A 23,455-nucleotide genomic window follows, 5' to 3' on the forward strand; every position below is an offset into this window, starting at 1 on the left:
TATTACTTTTCCCACTAATCAGTGTTTCTTTAAGGTCAGTAAAGATTTTCAGTGTGCTTTTATCTAAGTATGCAAATGTCAGTAGACGTCTCAAAAGTCATGTGCTTCAGCCAGGTCAAAATAAACACGGTGTAAGATGAGGCTGGAGATGTAGGTAGAAAGGAGCCCTTGTTTGCCTTGTAGGCCGTGTGAAGGGGAAACCTCGTCTGGTGATAAATTTTGAAAAGAAGATCTAACCACGTTCAATGGACAGGTTGGCTCACTATGTGGTAAAATCCTACTGTACAACTTTTTGAAATAGAATTTATATGAATATATTCTAGTTCATAATTCCTAGTATATACTTTTAACATTTTTTAAATGGCACTCCTGTAGCATTACTGGTTTGAAATAATATGAACCTTTTTGAATGTAATAGTCACAAAATGCTTTAAGATAAGGTGCAAGGTCAGAAAATTAAGTATCTTCCTCATTTCTTTCAAACTAGGTATATTGCTTAGAAAACCCATTTAATAGTGTATGATAATATTTAAGTCAGCATGTAGAACATGTCTCTGAAATGTAACTCTGTGCAGCAACTAGGCTTTCAACCTGGGATTTCAAAGTATCTTACTATTTTTTTGCATATATAAGAATATAGTGCATTCAAGAAATAAATTTAAGACTAGATAGATAGACAGATAGATACACTTATCATAGGTCTGTAATATAGCTCTAAAAATGAAGAATATAGAATATTTGAAATATATAGTATTGAGCAAAACAGTGCCTTCATTGACATAAAATATTTTATCACCATGAATTTAGTATATGTACGATATTTACAAACACTAAAATCTAAGAGAAAGCATTCACATTCTCTAAAAGAAGTGTTAGCAAGATTTTTATTTAAACTTTCTATGTCCCAAATTCTATTACATTTTCCCTACTAAAGGGTTTGGTTCAGATGTTTATATTTTATTTACAAGATTGTTCCTCTGCCTGGTACACACAAATATTTATGTCTTATATAAAACCTAAGGACATCTTAAAGTTAATTGTTATAAATTATTCTTATCCTTTCTTTTAGACTCCCAAAATTATATTCAAGGAAGTTTCTCTCCTTCCTCACCCCTGGGACCAATGAAGAAAAATAGAGAGAGAGCAGAAATGAAACAGGAGAAAAGAGAAAAATACATGATATAAATCAAACTAATTTTTTCCTGGGGAGTTTTATGGACCATGAGGTTCATTGTCACCGAAATACTTCATTTCTTTAAAACTTTTGTACCATAATACGTTTTCAAACATCATATTATAATGTAGAAAAGTATATGTTTTGATAAAACCAAACACCCTATGGCCACCCAAGCCTCCCATCTAAACATATATATGTGTACACCATCATTTAATATGGTATGTGTAGCTGCCATGGAGCTTCAACGCCACAAGTTCCATCATTTCTTCTATTAACTGACACATTTCAATGTTGACTAAGCAAAGCAAACTTTTTTTTACTTAACATCTTTATTGGAGTATAATTGCTTTACAATGGTGTGTTAGTTTCTGCTTATAACAAAGTGAATCAGTTATACATATACATATATCCCTATATCACTTCCCTCTTGTGTCTCCCTCCCACCCTCCCTATCCCACCCCTCTAGGTGGTCACAAAGCACTGAGCTGATCTCCCTGTGCTATGCGGCTGCTTCCCACTAGCTATCTATTTTACATTTGGTAGTGTATATATGTCCATGCCACTCTCTCACTTCGTCCCAGCTTACCCTTCCCCCTCCCCATATCCTCAAGTCCATTCTCTAGTAGGTCTGCGTCTTTACTCCCGTCTTGCACCTAGGTTCTTCATGACCATTTTTTTTGTTTGTTTTTTAGATTCCATATATATGTGTTAGCATACAGTATTTGTTTTTCTCTTTCTGACTTAACTTCACTCTGTATGACAGACTCTAGGTCCATCCACCTCACTACAAATAACTCAATTTCATTTCTTTTTATTGCTGCGTAATATTCCACCATATATATGTGCCACATCTTCTTTATCCATCCATCTGTTGATGGACACTTAGGTTGCTTCCATGTCCTGGCTATTGTAAATAGAGCTGCAATGAACATTGTGGTACATGACTTTTTTTGAATTATGGTTTTCTCAGGGTATATGCCCAGTAGTGGGATTGCTGGGTCATATGGTAGTTCTATTTGTAGTTTTTTAAGGAACCTCCATACTGTTCTCCATAGTGGCTGTATCAATTTACATTCTCACCAACAGTGCAAGGGGATTCCCTTTTCTCCACACCTTCTCCAGCATTTTTTGTTTGTAGATTTTTTGATCATGGCCATTCTGACCGGTGTAAGGTGATACCTCAGAATGGGAGAAAATATTTGCAAATGAAGCAACTGACAAAGGATTCATCTCCAAAATTTACAAGCAGCTCATGCAGCTCAATATCAAAAAAACAAACAACCCAATCCAAAAATGGGCAGAAGACCTAAATAGACATTTCTCCAAAGAAGATATACAGATTGACAACAAACACATGAACGAATGCTCAACATCATTAATCATTAGAGAAATGCAAATCAAAACTACAAAGCAAATTTTTGAAGTAATACAAACTCTGAAGAAAATACTCAATATAAACAAAATACGTGGCAACACTAAAACAAGCTATAAAAATTTTATAAGTGGTAGTTTGGCAAGACCTACATAACTTGCCTGCATGCAACCCAAGGTGAAGGACTGTAAAGCCTGTGGCATTATAAACACAGGCAAAAATACACATAAACACACACACACACACACACACACACACACACATCTTCTATGTATTTAGGATCTCTGAGCTGTCTTCAACATGGACTCTCCTTTTTCTCTCCATTACACTAACTCTATAATAAACCAGTTGTGTTTTCCCCCCCATCCTTCAAGGAGGCTAGATCAAAGAACTGGGCTACTTTATAATGCCACATCCCTTAGGTATCACGATTATAGAATCATTTAGTAAACTTCTCAGAAGCGAGGTGTTATACTGATACTTGGTAAGCAGGACCTCCCCATCTTCCCTTCCCAACACATAATTCCAGCATAGCACTTAAGAGGTTATACATCAGTGCTGTCTCCTTGATACTCCTGCTGGAAATCTGCATATTTATAACATTTTTAATCAGATTATGTGAGTCTGTAATGTGAACCATGGATCTTTTTCTTTTTTATTTATATTTTAATTGAAGAATTGTTAATTTATAATGTTGTGTTAATTTCTAGTGTACAGCAAAATGATGTAGTTATACATATATGCATATATTCTTTTTCAGATTCTTTTCCATTATAGGTTATTACAAGATATTGAGTATATTTCCCTGAGCTATACAGTAGGTCACTGTTGTTTACCTGTTTTATATATAGTAGTGTGTATCTGTTAATCCCAAACTCTCTGCTCTCCCTTCCCTCCGCTATCACCTTTGGTAACCATAAATTTGTTTCCTATGTCTGTGAGTTTATTTCTGCTTTGTAAATAAGTTCAATTGTATCATTTGTTCATAAAAACGTGAACCATGGATTTTAAGGAAGCAAAGCCATTGGCAGAAAAGCCGTTATAGACCATTACACTATCACAGGCAAGAAATGATGGTGGTTGGGATTAGAATGGATAGAGTGAAAACATAAAAAATAAATGAACTTGAGGGAAATTGTGGAATTAGCATGATTAGAAATTGATACTTGAAATTGAATGTGGAATGTGGATAGGTTTGGTGAGACAAGACAAAAATACTTATGTTTTATGTTTCTGCACTGAACTGTTGAAGAGAGGGTGGCATTTACTGAGACAGGAATTATTGGAGGGAGAATGATTTAAATGTGATACCAGGGCATGGTAATCATGGGGACCAAAAGTCTGCTTTCCACAGTGAGGCTCACGAAGATGAGGGTAGATTTAGAAAATAAAGACACAGTATTTCTTCTGGGTGGTGTGTTTAGAGTGATTTTTTTTTCTTTTTTATATTTTCACTATTTTCTATAGTGACCATATATTATTTTTACAGAAAAAAATTACCACACTTTTTATATCTTTTTAAAAATATGGCTTCAGGAGCAAAGAGGCAGAAAATTGCTAATATAAGGCTTTCTTCACAACAGTAAACATAATTTGTCATCTACGATTTCCTGCTTGTGAATTTTGGGGGCCTAAACCGTAATATAAAATTCAAAGTTTAGCGTTGTGAAAACACGTCACAGCCAACGCAACAGATGTTATATATCTGAACTTGAACTCAGAAGGTATTAGTGCTTAGGGAGGCACTAATCAGAGGGAGGCCCCAGAGGATTTAAACCCTATCACAGCCCTAAGACTTTGTGTATGTACGATCTCAAAGTCAATAAAAGTAGTTCACGTTGAGTCCAATGTCACACTAAGGAACTAATAGCAAGAGAAGTTTTAGATGGCAGCTGCAGGCAAGGGCACTGGGTATGAGTGAGGGAAAGTAGCTGCTGCACCATTATGTCCCTGCCAACATTTACACTCCATATCATGACGGCTGAGAAGGACAACATTTTCCTCACTGATACATACAGGTATGCATTAGGCATAGAGGCGTACCATGCACACACCTGGTCCCTGCCAACAGACTCACACTAACTTAGCCTGTCAAGTGTTTACCAATCCCAGACATGATAAAATTAATAATAGACCTTCAAATGCATGAGTGGGATTTCATTCTTACCGAGTTAAATAGATTACAAAACTACTAATAATGCCTTGTCTTTAAGACACAGTTGTGACTAGACATATACCTAATATTCTCTAAATTCCCTTTCTTACTTGCTATTTTTGTTCACAGTTAAATCCATACTCAAACTTAGGAAATCTCTACCTGCGAGTTTATGAGGCTGATATCAATCATAGCAGTCTTTTCAGAAAATTTCCCGTTTTCTATTCCCTTGGTAAAGGAGGGAAGTTATGTAACAAAGTGTTCAAATAATACCCTAATTACCCCTATAGGGAGATGACAACACACCAACACAGAGAAGTTGTAGAAAAGTTTACGTCTGGGGTGAAGAGTGAGACTGAAAGAGTCAGTGGCTCGTGAAAGAAAGTGTAGGATTGTCAAAATCCAGACTTCACAGAAGTCTGACCATGTTTGCAAATTTATCATCTTGGTAATTGAGAGGAAACATCTCACTTTTGTAAAATATTTTGTGGAATACTTACTATTTGGTCCTTAAGGAAAAGTTTTTGCACCCCCTGTTATACAGCTAAATTCATACTGTGATTACTGACTTTCCTAAGAAAAAAAAAGAAAGAAAGAAAAGGAAAGAAAGACTGTATATCTATGTCTGTGTGTCTGTCTATCTCTCTGTCTATCCATCTATAACTATCTCCATCCATCCACAGGTCCTATGAATAGGGACTTAATGGCAGCTTTTATCTACTGCTCATTTACTTACTGCTCTTCACCAACTAAAATGATATAATTTAGTTAACAGTTATTTTAAAGATTCAGAAAGTAGCTGTTTCAGTTACTTAGCATAATATAAAGTTGCCCTGGCACCTTTTTTTTTTTTGAAGAAAAGACTCGAAGCTTTTAAAAAAATAATTCTCTCAAGATAGATTTCCAAGCATGAAAATGAAGCACCTTGTACTCTTTGCAACTACTGAAAGATAAGGGCACGATGACACCCACAGTCTTCATCAAACCACCTAAGAAAATCCATTAAAATTGTGCTGTTGAGAGGAAGGTTGAGGTAAGTATAACACTTTCTGGGATCTGAGTAAGACTAGGGGTAAAAGAGTCCGTTTGCAGTGACATGGATGGACCTAGAGATCGTCAAACTGAGTGAAGTAAGTCAGACAGAGAAAGACAAATACCATGTGATATCGCTTATATGTGGAATCTAGAAAAATGGTACAAATGAACTTATTTACAAAACAGAAATAGAGTCACAGATGTAAAAAACAAACTTATGGTTACCAGGAGGGAAAAGGGGGGAGGGATAAATTGGGAGATTGGGACTGACATATACACACTACTGTATATAAAATAGATAATTAATAAGGACCTACTGTATAGCACAGGGAACACTACTCAGCACTCTGTAACGACCGATATGGGAAAAGAATCTAAAAAAGAGTGGATACATGTATATGTATAACTGATTCACTTTGCTGTACAGCAGAAACTAACATAACCTTGTAACTCAACTATACTCCAATAAAAATTAAAACAAAACAAAAGAGGCCGAAAAAAGAACTTCAGAGTAAAGCTCTGTCTGGGCCGGAGATTTCACCCAACCAAGAAAAATGTTTCAAGTCCTTCTGTAGGACAATGTCCCATTCTTACATTCTTAATTTGTTATGTTATATCATGTTAATTTCATATTATAATTTAATGATTACAGTATATTAATTTATATTATATTATAAATATAATTCTTAATTTAAATTATTGTCTCAGTTGGATAGCATATATCTTCGAGGGTAGATTCTTTAAGAAAGTTTGGTGAATGACATTTTCTGAGCTTCTGCGTATTTAAGTATGTCATTTCCATTGCCTTCATTCATTAAAAAAAAAAAGTCATAACTTGACCCTATATAATAAAGTGGGCCACAACCTTTTTCTCTCAAAAAATCAAAAATCAGTAGATGTTACTCCATGGACTTCTGCAGAGAGGTAAGTATAAGGTTAGTCTGATTTTAGCATGTAAAATAAAAACCTGCCTAAGTTTTCACTGTTTCCAAGTTTTTGCATGAATTGTTCTTTCCCAAGAAAGAACATTTGAGAAGAACTTATTGTGTTTGTCTTCCACATCCGAGATGTGACTTCTTAGTGTCAAATCTGTTCTTCTCTGCTGGTTTTGTGGATTTAATTTGCCTACTGCATTTTAAAATTTCATTATTTTCTCCATTATCCTTTTCTTCTCAGCATTTTTCCTAAAAGGTGATGGTTCTCAACTTAGGGCTTTCTAATTCCTTTTCATAATAACCATACCTTATATTCTACTGAGATCTCTAGTCAATTTCCTTACAATCTTTTCTATTTCCCTTTTGAGTCTTCAACATGATTTTTTCTCTACTTTTCTTTAGAAAATTTTAAAGATTCATAATTGATTTTTTTTCAACACATCTTAATGGTGGGAGATTTACACAGAAAAGGTGTAATGTAAGTCACAAATGAGAGTCACACATGTGATTAAAATTTTCTAGTGGTCAGTAGTCATATGTAAAAAGTAAAAAGATATCATATTTTAGATTCCACATGATATCACTTATATGTGGAACCTAAAATATGACACAAATGAACCTATCTTTGAAACAGAGTCATGGACATAGAGAACAGTCTGGTGGTTGCCAAGGGGGAGGGGTTTGAGGAAGGGATGGAGTGGGAGTTTGGGGTTAGCAGATGTAAGCTATTATATATAGAATGGATAAACAACAAGGTTCTACTGTATAGCACAGGGGACTATATTCAATATCCTGTGATAAACCATAATGAAAAAGAATATAAAAAATGCATATAATATCTATAACTGAATGACTTTGCTGTATAGCAGAAATTAACAAGACATTGTAAATCAACTATACTTGAATAAAAAATAAAATTAAAAGTAAAAAGAGAAGCACATAAAATTAATATCATATTGTATTCAACCCCAGTACAGCCAAAATGTTAACATTTCATTATGAAAGCAGTCTTTTTTTGTTTGTGTGCTGTGAATTCAAAATCTGGTGTTTATACTACACTTGGCAGAACATCTCAAAGTGGACTAATCACATTTCAAGTGATTAATAGTCATACAGGGCTAGGAGCCGTCATACTGGACAATGCAGATCTAGATTTTTATGTTATCATCATACTTGAAGAAAAAATGTTTCATAAAAAAAATAATTAATGTAAGAGACAATCATAAATCACTTTCTCTTACCTACACAAATCTTCTTTGATTTGAAGAGAGATCAATTCCTTAGGAATATGAAAAGAAAGTATGCTCTCTGACATCTGCTCCCGGATTCGCATCCACTTATTGTCAGATGTGGGAAATCTATATAATTTACACACTGGGTTCTTTAACACTGGAAAAGGTGAAAAAAATAAAGTTAATAGTTAAATTATAAAGATATGCACTTTAGATAAAGATCAATTAACAAAATCATTAATCAGCCTACCATTCTAATACTTGATCAAAATTTTTTATCATAATCTGTAGTGCCACTGTGTTTCTAAGAATTTTCTCCTTATATCTATTTTTTTCAGTAGCTTCTTGGATATAGTCTCTATTAAATTAAAAAGTGATACAACAAATTCCAATTCATAAATGTGGCTACTGTGGTTCTCTGACATACCACCTATTAATTCTTTTTCCTTCTAAAAATTTTCTTAAAGTATATGTATTTATAAATATAGATGAAAATATATGGATTTATACACCATACATGCTTTGAAAAAATACATTTCTGGATTTCTTCCAATCACTCTTAGTCAACTTTACCCACTTATATAGTAGGTGACAACTGATATGTTATATTAGAGGTTTCAAATGACCCTACTACCAAAAGTGACTTTTTTCTTAAATGTCAGAAAGGTTCATTCCTTGGCTTAAGGTCTATTACAATTCAAATATTATTCATACTTTAGTGTCAATAAGTCAATAACACTTTCCCAAAACCATATATTATCAGAAGCAAGACAGGGAGACTATGAACAAGCTGAATATTTGGGATGGGTGACAGTGATTAGGGGAGAAATAACATGGTCATGTCATCAAGGATTTTAAAAGATTTAAAGAAAAAGTGTAGGGCTAGATATTAAGATAATACTTGATACATTTTTTGTGAGGCCAGCATCCCTACCACACTACCAAGCCCTATATTTCAGGGCAGGATTTTATTTCCATTGCTGTTGGATAAAGAATATAAGAGAGATATATCAAAGCTTAATGGACAACAAAATGTCAGGTGAATCACCAGTCAAGTATCTATGGTTATTTGGCTCCAGTTTACCAATGAAGCTAATTAAAAAGAGAATTTGATATTGAAGTGGATGCAAGACTTTAAATAACGCCCAGCCTGTTATGTGGCCCAAGTCTCTTCAACATATGGAGTAAAATACCTTTCTCATTTTAGGGTTTTATAAGGCTGTGTCTCATTCATTACTTGGAAATATAAATATATTTCTGAGCATTAAAATGAGGAACTATTCATCCATTCTGCAACTATCATTCTCAGAGGTCCAGTCTGACAATTATCACTATCAGAATTGATACTAAATAGGAAACCTTTATTACAAACATCTCATTCTTTAACGATCAGATTCAAAGCTCCCGGCACACTTATCTACCCCTTACAAGAATTAGCTAGAATGTTCACTTGTTAAAAGCATCAATAGAAGCAAGAAGATGATAGAATATTTCCAGGATGTTGAGAGACAATATTTTAAATCTAAAGTTGTATGTCTAAAGGATTATGTTTTTGCCATAAACATGACCTTTAAGTTTTATCAATTAGATTATACCACAGATCCATATATAAGGCTAATTATACTTATTTTCTTTCTCTTTTTAATGAGGTATAAAGGTATAATTGACATATAACATTATGTTAGTTCCAGGTATAGAATGTAATGATTCAATATCATTTGTATATTTGTATATATTGTGAAATGATTACCATAATAAGTCTTGTTAACATCTGTCACCATACATTGTCACAAACTTTTTCTTGTGATGAGAACTTTAAAAATCTCTCTTAGGAACTTTCAAATATGCAATACAACATTATTAACTACAGTCACCAAGCTGTACATTACATCCCCCTTTCTTATTTATTTTATAATTGAAAATTTATACCTTGTGACACCCTTCACCTGTTCCACCCACCTCCATCCCCTGTCTCGGGCAACCACCAATTAGTTCTCTACATCTATGAGTTCGTTTTTTTATTTGTTACGTTTTATTTTGTTTTTGCTTTTAGATTCTACATATAAGTGAGTTCATACAGTATCTGTCTTTCTCTGTCTGATATTTCACTTATCATAATGCCCTCAAGGTCCTTCCATGTTGTCACAAATGGCAAGATTTCATTCTTTTTTATGGCTGAATAATATTCTGTGTGTGTGTGTGTGTGTGTGTGTGTGTGTGTGTGTGTGTGTATCACATTTTCTTTATCCATTCGTCAGTGGAAACCTAGGGTGTTTCCACGTCTTGGCTATTGAAAATAATACCGCAATGAACACTGGGATGCATATATCTTTTTGAATTAGTGTTTTCATTTTCTTTGGATAAATACCCAGAAGTGGAATTGCTGGATCATATGGTAGTTCTAGTTTTAGTTTTTGGAGGAATCTCCATATTGTTTTCCATAGTGGCTGCACCAATTTACATTCCCACCAACAGTGCATGAGGGTTCCCTTTTCTCCACTTCCTTGCCAACAACACTTGTTATTTCTTATTTTTGATATCCATTCTAACAGATGTGAGGTGATATTGTGGTTTTGATTTGCATTTCCCGCATGATTAGTGATGTTGAGTAACTTTTCATGTACCTGTTGGACATCTGTGTGTATTCTTTGTAAAAATGTCTATTCAGATCCTCTGCCCATTTTTAATCAGAATTTTTTTTTTTGCTGTTACTGAGTTGTATGAGTTCTCTATATATTTTGGATATTAGCCCTTATCAGATGTATTTTCTTTTATATGAAATACAGAAACTTACAGCCAATGAAAGAAACTATGATATTTCATTCATCTTTAAAGTGACAATGTTTTAAAGATGTAAGAATTTTACTATAACCTCTATTGCCCTATCTCTAGAGGTGGAGAAGAAAAACAATGTATGTACAGAACTCAATATATTGTAAGTCAGGTTAAACCATTTATGGGATCTCAGGAATTCTAATGTAGCTAACATGATCAGGAATACAAATGCATCCTTTTGTAGTAAGACAGAAACGGTCTCTGTTTCTTTTTTTTCTGTGAAATGTCCACATTTTTCCTTAGTAACCTAAGTAAATATTCAATTACTTGGGTTATCTATACTTAGTATATGCACTGCTTTTTAACCTCTGCTTTTTTTTTTTTTTTTTTCAGGATTACACAGAATCTTTGTATCTCCCAAACCACGGTTAAAAACCCTTCGATTGGGCTTCCCTGGTGGCGCAGTGGTTAGGAGTCCACCTGCCGATGCAGGGGACACAGGTTCGTGCCCCGGTCCGGGAAGATCTTACATGCCGTGGAGTGGCTGGGCCTGTGAGCCAAAATTTGTATTTTTAATTAAGTTGAAAAATATGATATTCTTTATCTGTTATCACAAAACTAGTCCTTCAACTTTTGATTTTACTGTTTTCATTTTACTGCTTTTCAGTGTATTTTAAATATAAATCTTTGTTGAAATAGAGTGGTAGAAATCAAGGCCAGTGTGATTAATGAGCTCCAGAACTATCCTCCGACCACCCGAGACACAACATCCAGGACCCTGTGCGAATGCTGCTGTTTTTTTAAGGAAAGCACTTGGGGCAAATAATTAAAAAATCAGGCCACATGATCTAGCCCCCCCAAAATTCCCAATAATGTCTCCTATCTAACTTTCATGCTATAGGTTCTAACCTTTTGAAACTCATAGATCTCTAAACATTAGTATTTAACTGCACATAGCTATTAGGATCTCAATGTAGACATAGTGGAATCCACTTTACAACCAAGTCTGATCCAGTAGCATTGCTTATTGAATACCTACTACGTATAAAGCAAGAACACTTACTGTTTCTCAAAATGCCATATAATGGATTATGACTTAGAAAATTAAAAATATATATATGGCCTGACTTTTAATTACCATGAAATTTGTTCCAACGGCTACAAACAGACCAGAGAAGATGTTCTCAACTCAAAATTTTGCTGGGTTCATAGTGAGGAGATTTCTGCCATCCTCATATAAAAGGAAGGCAAGGTATTCATGTATCAAATATTGAACAGTGAGCCATAAATGATGAATGCTTTTGTCATTTTTTTTTTAATTTATTTATTTTTGCTGTGTTGGGTCTTCATTTCTGTGCGAGGGCTATCTCTAGCTGTGGCAAGCGGGGGCCACTCTTCATCGCGGTGCGTGGGCCTCTCACTATCGCGGCCTCTCTTGTTGCAGAGCACAGGCTCCAGATGCGCAGGCTCAGTAGTTGTGGCTCACGGGCCTAGTTGCTCCGCAGCATGTGGGATCCTCCCAGACCAGGGCTCGAAGCCGTGTCCCCTGCATTAGCAGGCAGATTCTCAACCACTGCGCCACCAGGGAAGCCCGCTTTTGTCATTTTATAAATGCTTCTCCCCTATAGCAGAGATACAGTTTCAACAATTCTGCCACACACACTCCAGCTGTGTAAATGAGCCCACCACTTTCAGCTCTGGCTTTCCACTGATGTCAAGTATTTCTTCATGTAGGAGATGCATTTCTGACCATACAATAGGCTCAGCTCAGCAAAAACAACTATCTAACTTATCTATTATAAGTTCTTTTTAAAGAGAGCCCTGTGTGTATCATCTTCATTTTTTTTCACTGCTTTTGCCAAAACAATTGCTAAAAATATCACGTGACAGATTCTACCAAGGGAAAAGTAGTGAAGAGATTTTGGACACCACCACAGTCTTAATTATGACTTAATAAGGATAAAGTTCTAAGATGGTCCAGATATGAATACATTCCCACTGAGATCCACCCTCTAAGGTGAACACAGGGACAGAAAGTAAATGACAGATTTTTTTCTCCTAAAATTGCAACACAACTCAAATTTCCATATCATTTATTCCAGACACTGTAAAAGGCCTTTTTAATACGGTAGCACACCACCTGCTTTTCCAGCAATTGTGAAAGCCAAGTGCTCCAGTTCTGAACTATCAAGGTAAAGATGCCAAGGAAATGTTCAACAAAGCCAAAACACAGACAACACATTCAAAAAGGATGGCTGTTCAAGCAACCTGGGGCAGAAAAGATAAACCAGAGTGATATCGTAGGGATGATCTTCTCTTTTCTGTGTCTGTGTTGGGGACATCAGTGGATTAGACAAGGAGTTTTGGAAATCTGGATTCAGGGTTGAGGGGATCATCAGAATGCCAGACAATTAAGATTGTCTTTAATACAGTTCTCCAGAATAAGCTCATCTGTGATTATCTTCATGCAATTTCTTGCTTTCAGGAGGTGGTAGATGTCACGTATTTAAATGGAATCTGACTTCATTGGCTTCAAGCTTTACAAAATCATTACTTTAATGTACTGTAGATTCTTGTAGAGAATCTATTCATTCTATAGCTTTTAATTATGCAGTTGTTTAATAGTTTCATCATTCAGCCGAATGTACATGCATTGCCTATTCTCCAAATGCTACATTACGCTTAGTAAAGATAAGTCTGTGTAAGCCAATTAGATAATGACATTCTCTCATTTGTAGTTGAAAATATCTTAGATTTAGATACATACATCTTAAATGTAGATTGGCTCTTCTTAAGATTAGATGAGAACTAAAAATCCTAAATAGAAATCACTAAAAGACTATCCTAAGCAAGGCTTAGAAAAGAGAAAGTAAGAAAGCATGACAGGAGCTCAGAAAACACAGCAAAGAAAGATCTCTTTTAAAATAATACAGATGAAACAAACTATTAAAAAATAAATTCCCCCAGAATTTTAAATTACTTTTCTTTAGTTGTGTTATAAAATCTAAATTATGTTATTGTTTGTGCTGTTTTTAAAGGAACAACAAATAAGAATAGAAATAGTATATAAGCTGAGTCAGACAAAGTGCTGCTTCCCTAGTCTAGCCAAACCCACAAGCTCCTGGCCTTCCATCTTCAATTCAAGGCCAAGAACAAGAAAAACTATTACAGATGCAGAATAAAACATAAAGATAATCTTTGTGGGGATTTAGTCTCCAACTGGTGAAAACTGGCGAGTTCAATGTGTAGAATTTGGAGCTTTGGTTTTGGGTGGTCAGAAAAGAGATTTGCTTCATTCACTCTAGTTTGAATGATTTTCCCTGTTCATTCTAATTCAGTCATTAAAGTAAAGGACAGATCTACAAAAGTGTCCTTTCCTGGTTCATATTTCATGCTGAGCAGCCTGGAATGACCTGCGGTTCATGGAACTCAAGTTGTTTCTTGCCAATTTGCCTCTGTTCAAGGTATTCCCTGCACCTCAAAGGAACGCTCCTTTTTCCTGGCTACACATAATCATCCTATAAACTCAGCTCAGCAAGCACCTCCTCCAGGAAGCCCTTCTTGACTTCCCTCTGCTCCCTCCCTACAGTTGTTCCTCTTTTGTACTCCCCATCCCCATCTCTATCATGGTTCTTATCAGTTGTGCTATAATTGTCTGTTTACTGCTCTGTGTCCCCCATTAGAATGTAAACTTGTGAAGGCCATGACTGTACAGTTTTCTTTGTCCTCATGTTATCTCCTGTTCCTAGCACAGTGCCCAGTATATGCAAACATTCCACAGAAATGAGCTTAAACATTACACCTCAGATGTTTCTCATCATTACTTTCCCTAATAGGTGAACAGTTAGGGCCCTGACAACTGTGTAAATTGAGAGGGGAAAATGCAAGAGGGAAGGACATAACTAAAAACCTCTCTTCAAGAGAGAGCACAGGCATCAGAATAAAAGAAGGAAAACCACAGCCGAGAGAAAGCCCTGCTCACGTTTGTCCACAAAATGTTAACCTTTTGACTATATCCTCTTCTTGCCTTTATTTTTCTTCTAGTTTACCTAAGGTGGGCAGTGGAGGGGGTAATAAACTTACAACAGGAAGACAGCTGAAGTATTTAGAGGTGTCTAAGAGATGATTTCTTTGATTACTAGGCAGTGAAATTCACTCTTCCATTGAAGCTACTTAACACCATAAATATGTTAATACACGGTAATGAAAACATGAAAATTCCAAAAGAGCAAGGTTAATGGTGTGAACTGAGAATGCCACCTTCCATATTAGTAAACAGAAGATGTTGCAGCCATCCAGTCATCACATTACAGCCTCCCAGAGGGAGAACCCCGAGGGAACTTGGGATGGAAGCAAAGAATGCCTGCCATCTAGCTGTCAACTGCTATAGCCACCCTGCTGGCACACCCTGAGGAGATTCAGGATAAGAAAATGCAGGATACTGGCCCCAGATAGCTGAGGTGCACATCAAAGGAACGATCTCAACGAGCCCAGACTTTGCATCTTCCCATACATAGAAAAGCGCTAATTTCATTAGCTTGAGATGTCTGGTTTTCTTTAATTACCAATAATCTGTTGATGTTCCGACTACCTGCTCTTTGTTGCAAAAACTCCTATATATCTTGGCTACCGCCTCGCCTCTTTGGAGCAGTTCCTCAGAGTGATCTGAGAGTCCTACCTCCGGGGGCTTGAAGTCCTAAGAATATCCGCCAAATAAAACATAACTCTCGACTTTTAGGTTGTGTGTGTGTGTTTGTTTTTTTTCAGTAGACAATGGACTCCATTGGATTTGTTAAAACAGCAAAGGGCAAAGAAATCTGGTGAGTAAGTAAGTACAAAGGATAAAGGGCCAATGTTATAAGCCAAGATGGTCCCATATTTTACACATCATGGAGTTATAAATACAAGGGCAAAATCTATTTAAACTAGTATGGAGAAAACACAACAGAGATATCTTTGTTAGCATAAATTGATATGATCTAAGATTTGACAAGGTAGTTGAATGAAAAGAAAAAACGGGGAAAATGGGATTTGTTTTTTGGCTGGAGTTCCTCAGGACTCAAAATGAATATAGAGGGAACTATTTTTCAATGTCTCTCAGAATATCTCCTAAAATATTCTGTCATGCCTTGCTTTACATGAGGTGGTAGTGAGGAGAATGTCACCCAATATTCATTTCAACTGTGTGGTATTGTGAAAGGCAGTTAAAGTCTACGGCGCCATAGGAGGCAGGAAAAAACTTAAAATGAGAATTTCATAGTAATTTTTAGGGAGAGTAATAAATTCTTTCATTTCAAACCTAAATGATTCAATTTGAACATCTTTCTCACGGAGAGAAGAATAACAGTGCAGTTTTCTGTTACCTGAAGCGTCAATTCAAACGATAAGATATACCCATTATTAGTCATTTGACAAATATTTACTGAGTGCCTATTGTATTCTGGCCCTGGAGACACAGAAGTAAATAAGCAACGTTTCTTCTTAAATAGCACACAATTAGGCATCTTCCGTACGGCAATAGTAGTAGATGGCTTAATCCTATTGGGGGAAAAAGAATCAAAGATATAGTGGACTATTTCGAGAAAAATTGCAATTTATCTGTGAGGCAAGAAGAAAAACACCAATAAATTCTCCAAACAGGAGGGAAATTGCCTGTGTTTAGGGCTGAAAGCAGAGTAGTCCCCGCATTGTGGCTTCGATTCTAACTTACACAGTCATGGAAATCATCGTTGTCAGATACACCCTCTGTGAGGGCAATGGACACACACACTTTAATGTAAAGCATGAAAGTCGTCTTTAAAAACTATCAAGGATAATTTCATGACTCAAGCAGTATGGAATTCAACCAAGAAAGATGCTGTATCAGATCGAATGCTTGCTGACAGGGGGAAACTCACTTGAAATGTGAAGATAATAGGAAACTTGGTGACAGGGCCCATTAGCTCCTCAGATTGGGCATAATAATATCAAAGTCCATGGACTGAAGTATTCTGTAGCATTATACTTTTACAAGGAAAATTGGGAGATTCAGGAAATCTAGAGAGAATTGTCTCCTTGACAAAAATGTTTAAAAAGCTTATCTGTGGTCAGGCTTATTAAAAATAAATAACTCCTGAGAAAGACAACTGTAAGTGACAAAGAATAGATATGTGACTCCACGTGAGACTGATGAAAATGAATAGTTTCACGAGGTATTTCTAAAACGAAGGAAGACATAGCAAAAGCTAAACTATGCTCTACAGACTTCAGACATTGAGAGCCAAAAAGGAAATCAAAGACTGTCCAGGTCAATTTGCTCATTGCAAAAGAATTGATGTCCAAAGAGGCTGACTTGTCTGGCAGGGTCACACTGCTGGTTAGCAAATTTAGGCTGTGACACCAGTTCTTCAGAAGAGTCTGTCCAGTGCTCTGATATTAAGACCACCAGAGTTCTTGTTCTGCTGTAGGCAAGGCACCTCAGTTGATGAGACTTAGTAGGACACCCAACTCCGTGACCAGATAAGAGACTCTGCTGTCTACACTTCCCTCTGTTCAAAAATAACTTCCCCTACCCCCAACCCCCAAACAATACCTCAACAACAAAGAGTGCTAAGTGCTTTCACTACCATTTGCTTAAATGAATAAACAAATAATTAAATGGGTGAATCTGTTATTTTAACAACTTTATTTGATGAACTACAGAATTAAAAAATTAAGCAAAATGAGAACCTCACAATTCTAATACTGTACCTTCTAGTGCGTTTCCTGTTTCAGAGAATATAAAAGCCAACAGCTGAAAGGAATTTGTTTTCTCCTATAACTAAGGTACTTATATACCTTTTTTATGGAATTGTAAATTCTGCCCCCTCTCCTTTTTCTCATCTCTTTCTCCTCCTGCCCTCAACTCCCCAGGCTCCCAACATACACATTCAACTTGAGAGGCAAACAGGGCATGAAAAAGGTGAGGCCCGAGGGGGAAGAGCTTTTTCTTTGTAGTCTCACAATAGATAAGTGAATTTCCCAAGTCATGCATTAAACTTCTAGAGATATAAATAGAATAGTGAGGACCAGCTATGAGCTATGACATCCTTTTGCACTCACTCAGGAAGAACTTCATCACTCACTTGAGACTGGCAAGTTCCACATAATACACGAATACAGAGACTTGAGAAGAATGTCAATAACTCCCTTCACCTGAAGAGTTTGAAAAACTACCAGAGGGGAATAGAGTGGATTAATTCCAAGGTTGCTGAGTTTAGACAAATAAATAGAAAAAAAGAGCAAGGTACACACAAACCAAAGTCATAGGCGCATAGTCTAGCTACACAAACCAAAGTCATAGGCGCATAGTCTAGCTACACAAACCAAAGTCATAGGCGCATAGTCTAGCTACACAAACCAAAGTCATAGGCGCATAGTCTAGCTACACAAACCAAAGTCATAGGCGCATAGTCTAGCTACACAAACCAAAGTCATAGGCGCATAGTCTAGCTACACAAACCAAAGTCATAGGCGCATAGTCTAGCTACATATGCTGTATGTGCACAACACACTTAGATATGGAGCAGAAACATTTCATATAGAGCACTTAGTTGTACTTTAAAATAACTTTTTAAAAAAATCTAGCTTTTATAACATTTGACTGTCATTTAGCCTTGTCTTTCCCTGATATAAGAAGGCTCATAGAAAATATTGGTGGCAAATATATTCCAGGCACTTCCGGATTGCCTGGACTAGGGACATTGAGAAATATCATCAGACCTAAGTGGAGAATCACCACCAAAACTGTCACCTCCAGGAAAAGGGAAAAGCAGTAATCAATCATCTTTCACTCCACTGAGTATATTTAAATTGCAGAGTGCAGCTGCTTCCATCACTTCCATATCACTTTCTGTCATATTACGGTCCATATGTTAGGAATTGTACCCTAGTAATTTGGAAGAGTTAGTACGCTTCAAAGACTCATGCCTTGCAGATTTTATGGCACAAGAATTAGGAGGTGCAGATTTACTTTTCACTATGTTCCCTTTGTCTCTTCTTCCTTAGGTGATATATTTTCTTACTCCAGGAGCCATTTTTCTCTTTCTCTTTGAAATTTATATTAAACCAATCAGTTTTTTAAAATGGCATTTCTCTTTGTGGGCATAAAAAAGTTACAAGGTTCACATGAGTGAATCACTTAAAAAGTGTCTTATAATTACAGTGTAGATGATTCTGATGATAATTTGATTCACTCAAACTGCATTTAACATGAATGTAGTATCTCCCACATTCACTTTTATTTCTCAAAATTGACATCTGGTAAATTAAATAGATTATCTGGATATATTGAAATAAAGGACTAAAGGTTTGGTCAACTTTCAGGTGAAAAAAATATATGTGAGGAAGACCCTTTGAGGTTACATTAGTTATTTTATCCACACTGATAACTTATCAAGTACTTTATGGTACATGGCTGGTCTAGGCGTCCAGGTAGCCCCTTCACTGTTTAATGCATGTCCCTCCTGGCATTACATCCTTAATAAAAATTTTTAAAAAACACGTCACTTGGTCATAGGTTGAGAAGCAGCTGCTCTTCTTTGGTTTAATCCTTCATTCTAATAAGTACATTTAATGGGTGTTTTATTGCTATATTTTATTTTGAGTTCTTTGAGTCAAAAGGTTGCCTGTCTTTCTCCATCCCTGATTATTAGTGGCTTCCTGCAGGGGAAAATTGCTAATAGTTTAGGGGTTATGTATTAGTAAGCCTCTGAACTTTGTATCACTCATTAATCTGATTATCATGCTATCCATGTCACTGTTGAAATGTACAACATAGAAGGCTAGAAAAATATTAAGGTTTATTCTATTGTTACACCAACTTTTTAATTAATGGCTTTTTAGTAATAGCATGACCTGGTAATTAAGAGCAAAGGCCTTGGGATTAAAACTGGATTTAAATTCTGGACCTGCTATTCACTAGGTAGTGACCTTGAGCAATTTCCTCACCTGTAAAACGGAGATAATAATACTGCCTTCTTCATAGCACACATCAGAAAGCAAGGTAAGGCAAGGCATATGAGTGGCATCCCGCCTGCCACTTATTTGCCATTATTATCACTACTGGTAACAGAATTTATGTTATCATTCAAAAATCAGTTCCATAACTTATAGATACATATTATCACATATTTTGTAATTTTACCAGATGTCTCAAAGTCATCATTTATCACATTGTTTAGTTCCTTGTTGAAATTCAAATATATTACTATAAGTAACACTACACACACACACACACACACACACACACACACACACACACGTGTACACACACACTCAGGAATGTACAAATGTGTATATGAATTTTTCCTACTGAATCCATATACATACTGTTTTAACAACTTCATTAAAATAAACTAAAACTCAAACTAATTAAGAGCTTGACATTTCTAATACTCCCTCTTCTAATATCTCATTTCAGATGATACAAAATCCAAAAGCTAAAAGGAATTTGTTTTGCCATATAGCCAAGCTATATACATGTATTTATATATATTATATATCTTTCTTACAGACTTGTCAAGTCTAACACCACTCTGCTGACTCCACTCCCAAGATTACCAATATTTAATAAGTGTCTACAATGGTTCTGTAAGAATGCTGCTCAGATTCAGTATTGAGTTCACAGAAAAGTAAAATGTATGTTCATATGAAATGAATGTAAGTTTCCAAAAGGGAGGTACATACCTGCGTTCAAAAAAGGTAGGTTATCTTTTCTGCTCACAGTTTCTGGGGCTGTACATTCACATACCAGTGCACACTAAGAAGGAATAAAAGAAAACATATTTGAAAATGATCAAATAAGAAATGAGATTCTTTTTTTATTTGCAAAACATGAGGCCATGCACACGGTTCCAAAACGTTCTGAACAAACATTTTTGTAAAACTATTTTTAGCTTTATCTTTACAATGAACCTTGTTTAACTTGTGATTACTTACTTCCATTTATATATAATATGATTATATTGTACAATTATAGACTACATTTCAGTTCCAGTTAAAGACTACTTAGGAAACAAAGTTTGTACTTTCTTTGTGGAAACGGATTATCCGCGTGCTAGAGATAGGTTCCTCCTGTAGCAAATCACCTATGACAAGCTGAATGGCTTTGTATTTCTGTTGCCCGGGTTGATTTTCGATCAATAAAAAGCAAATTATCTTCTGGCTTTTAAGTAAAGGCAACTTTAAATAAAAAATAAAATATGTTACAGCATCTAATTTCATAAGGCAAAAAGAGATGTTTGTTTCTGGCAAAACGATGCAAACACTTGCTTATAAAGTATGAGGATACTTTATAAATAAGTTGATGTCTGATTTATGGATAAGCAATTTATAAATAAGTGGATCCAGAGATCATAGATCTATTAATCCATGATAATTAGATTCAGCTCATGATCCTTTACAGAACCAACACTTCTCTGGACAGAAGGAGAGAAGAGAGACACAGAGAGCACGTTGCCATGTTCCTAACGAGTGAACCATGGGTGGGAGATACTATCTCAGATAAGCCATCCCTAAGCATGGGACTCTGCTTCAACCTCCTATGAAACTGTAACTAACAGAGGAAGCAAAACTTTTTTGGCCCCAGAGAGGCTGATAAGAAACCTATATTCACAAAGACAGAGACCAGTAATTATTTCTTTAGATGACTTTCCTTTTATCTCTAGCAACCGCCCCCCGCCCGACCCCAGAGAAGAAAAAGGAGGGCTGGGAGAAGGAGGAAAGTAAATTTTTAGAGCAAATATATCAGACATAAACAAATAAATGCAAACAAAAACAAAACAAACAGACAAAACCCCAGAATGTTCTCTGGGTGAAGAGTTCTAAGGGAAACAGCCATCCTTCTGTAGCAAGCATAGTGTTGTCAAGAGACTCCAAGGGCTCAGACTGCCCTCCCTAGTAGGATGTATCAGAATTGCCTGGGCTATTTCCCAACTGTTCTAACTATCTGTGACCCACCTCCGTTCCTCCTCTGGGGAGTGCCCCCCTCCTTGAGATTCACCACCACCAAGGTCACTGTTCATGATAGAATGTATTATGTCCCTGAAGCATTTTGAGAAGGAAGACAAATGGCTTAAAACATTGATTTAAATGTTACTTTCTGTATTCTTAAAGCCCACTACTCATTCCTCTATCATAACATTCATCACATTACTCAGGAAATTTCTTGATGGAGAAAAATGTGCTTTCATACTTTCTTTAGTGCTTATATTGAGATCCTAGTTTACTGAAAAAAATGAATAACTGCAAACAACTCTTAAAATTTTATGTTCTCTAAATCATTTTCCCGACCAACCAAAAGTCAGAAGTGATCCCTTCTTTTAATCCACAGCTATTTTGGAGATGTATTTCCCAAATCACTACAGCAATGTGCAAGGATGCTTGGACACACTTAAAATTCTTTATTTCTCTTATTTGCAAAGCTTTCTCGACTTCTTTCAGGCTACATAGGGCTGTTAAAGTAATCTTTTGTAAACATTATGTTCGTCATATCAATGTTCTGTTCTAGAATGTATATAATGGTTATTTACTGTCCAATCAAATCCAATATTCTCAGACTGGGCCTCAAATCCTTTCATGCTTTGTCCCTGACATCCTTCCACATAATAACTTGGTATACAGCTCTAAGTCATCTTCCTTTCTAAAAGATCATCATCTACAATATCACTTATAGGAATGGTTTAGACTAAACTTTTTTAGTGAAGAAGTCCATAATTCACACAGATCAGGCTATTACCCTGAGAAACTGCTTCCCTTTATGGAGGCGACCCTGCCTCTTTGAAATCAAAGATAACTTTCTGTTTCCTAACAAAAGGCCCGTTTTATTCCACTAAATGAATACAGACATATGACTTTTATATATTCATGTCTTCCATTCACACTGGAAGGCTGATATTTAAGACAATTTTAAACTAATATTCTTACTTTGTATTTTACAACTCTACTATTCAGAATGCTCTCAAGATTTAAATCCATGGAACATAAACAGAAAAATCCAATAAATATTTACTAAATTAATTAATATTTTCATATTTGGACTCAGCAATTATTTTTTTCAATTGTTTCCTGAGTGTACCTTTTCTGTCTCTATTTATTTTGATTGAAAGTTTTCAAAGCCAAGAACCTTATTTCTTATTTCCTTAGGCCATTTTTATTTTATTTTTTTTACGTTTTTTTACATTGACCTTAGAATCTTTTTGCACTGTGCTGGTTGCTACAGAGAATGCAAAGATGGAAATGATGAGGAATCTGTGCTTAAGAAGGTTCCGCTATTTCTACTGTTCATTGCTATTATTATGGTGGATATTTGCAGCATTACACACTTACATGGTGTGCGCTCTCAATGTAATAACTTTACATTTGCGATTCTGAGCAGGAATAACAAACATCACGTGCTTTTGGTACCAGATGTAGCGCCATAAGCCTATTGATTTTGATTAATAGTTTAAAAAGTGTTATTTGATGGTAAGTGTGGCCAAGCAGATGAAACATATGATATGTAAAATTCTTGGAGCTAAATGATTTTGACTCTCAGCTAACATATCAATTTGCCATGCACTGAGCTAGAAAATTAGCAATATTGTATGAACAATAATCATAAAGCTCTGTATGAATCCATCAAGACCAACACTTCATGGCCAAGTACTTTCACATCTGTTGATTTATTCCATCAATCACACTTTTCAAAGTTTGGTCTGGAGTCTCCTGGAAGTCCCTGATAACTTTTGCCTTTGCACCCTTTGTAGCATCTAGCAC

The 23,455-nt window shown here is 35.8% G+C and overlaps 1 protein-coding gene across 5 annotated transcripts in view; it reads right to left on the reverse strand.

Moving 5' to 3' along the window:
- Positions 1 to 23,455, reverse strand: part of INPP4B (inositol polyphosphate-4-phosphatase type II B) — a 487,644-nt gene that overhangs the window by 177,418 nt on the left and 286,771 nt on the right. For all 5 annotated transcript variants that reach the window (XM_060012086.1, XM_060012084.1, XM_060012085.1 and 2 more), the window contains 2 exons: positions 20,387 to 20,459; positions 7,916 to 8,063 (listed from right to left, as the gene is read on the reverse strand). In XM_060012086.1, the coding sequence (XP_059868069.1) occupies positions 7,916 to 8,063; positions 20,387 to 20,459 (221 nt within the window). The remainder of the gene's footprint in view (positions 1 to 7,915; positions 8,064 to 20,386; positions 20,460 to 23,455) is intronic.

This window comes from Delphinus delphis, chromosome 5, assembly GCF_949987515.2.
Source record: "Delphinus delphis chromosome 5, mDelDel1.2, whole genome shotgun sequence".
Taxonomy (NCBI): Eukaryota; Metazoa; Chordata; class Mammalia; order Artiodactyla; family Delphinidae; genus Delphinus; species Delphinus delphis.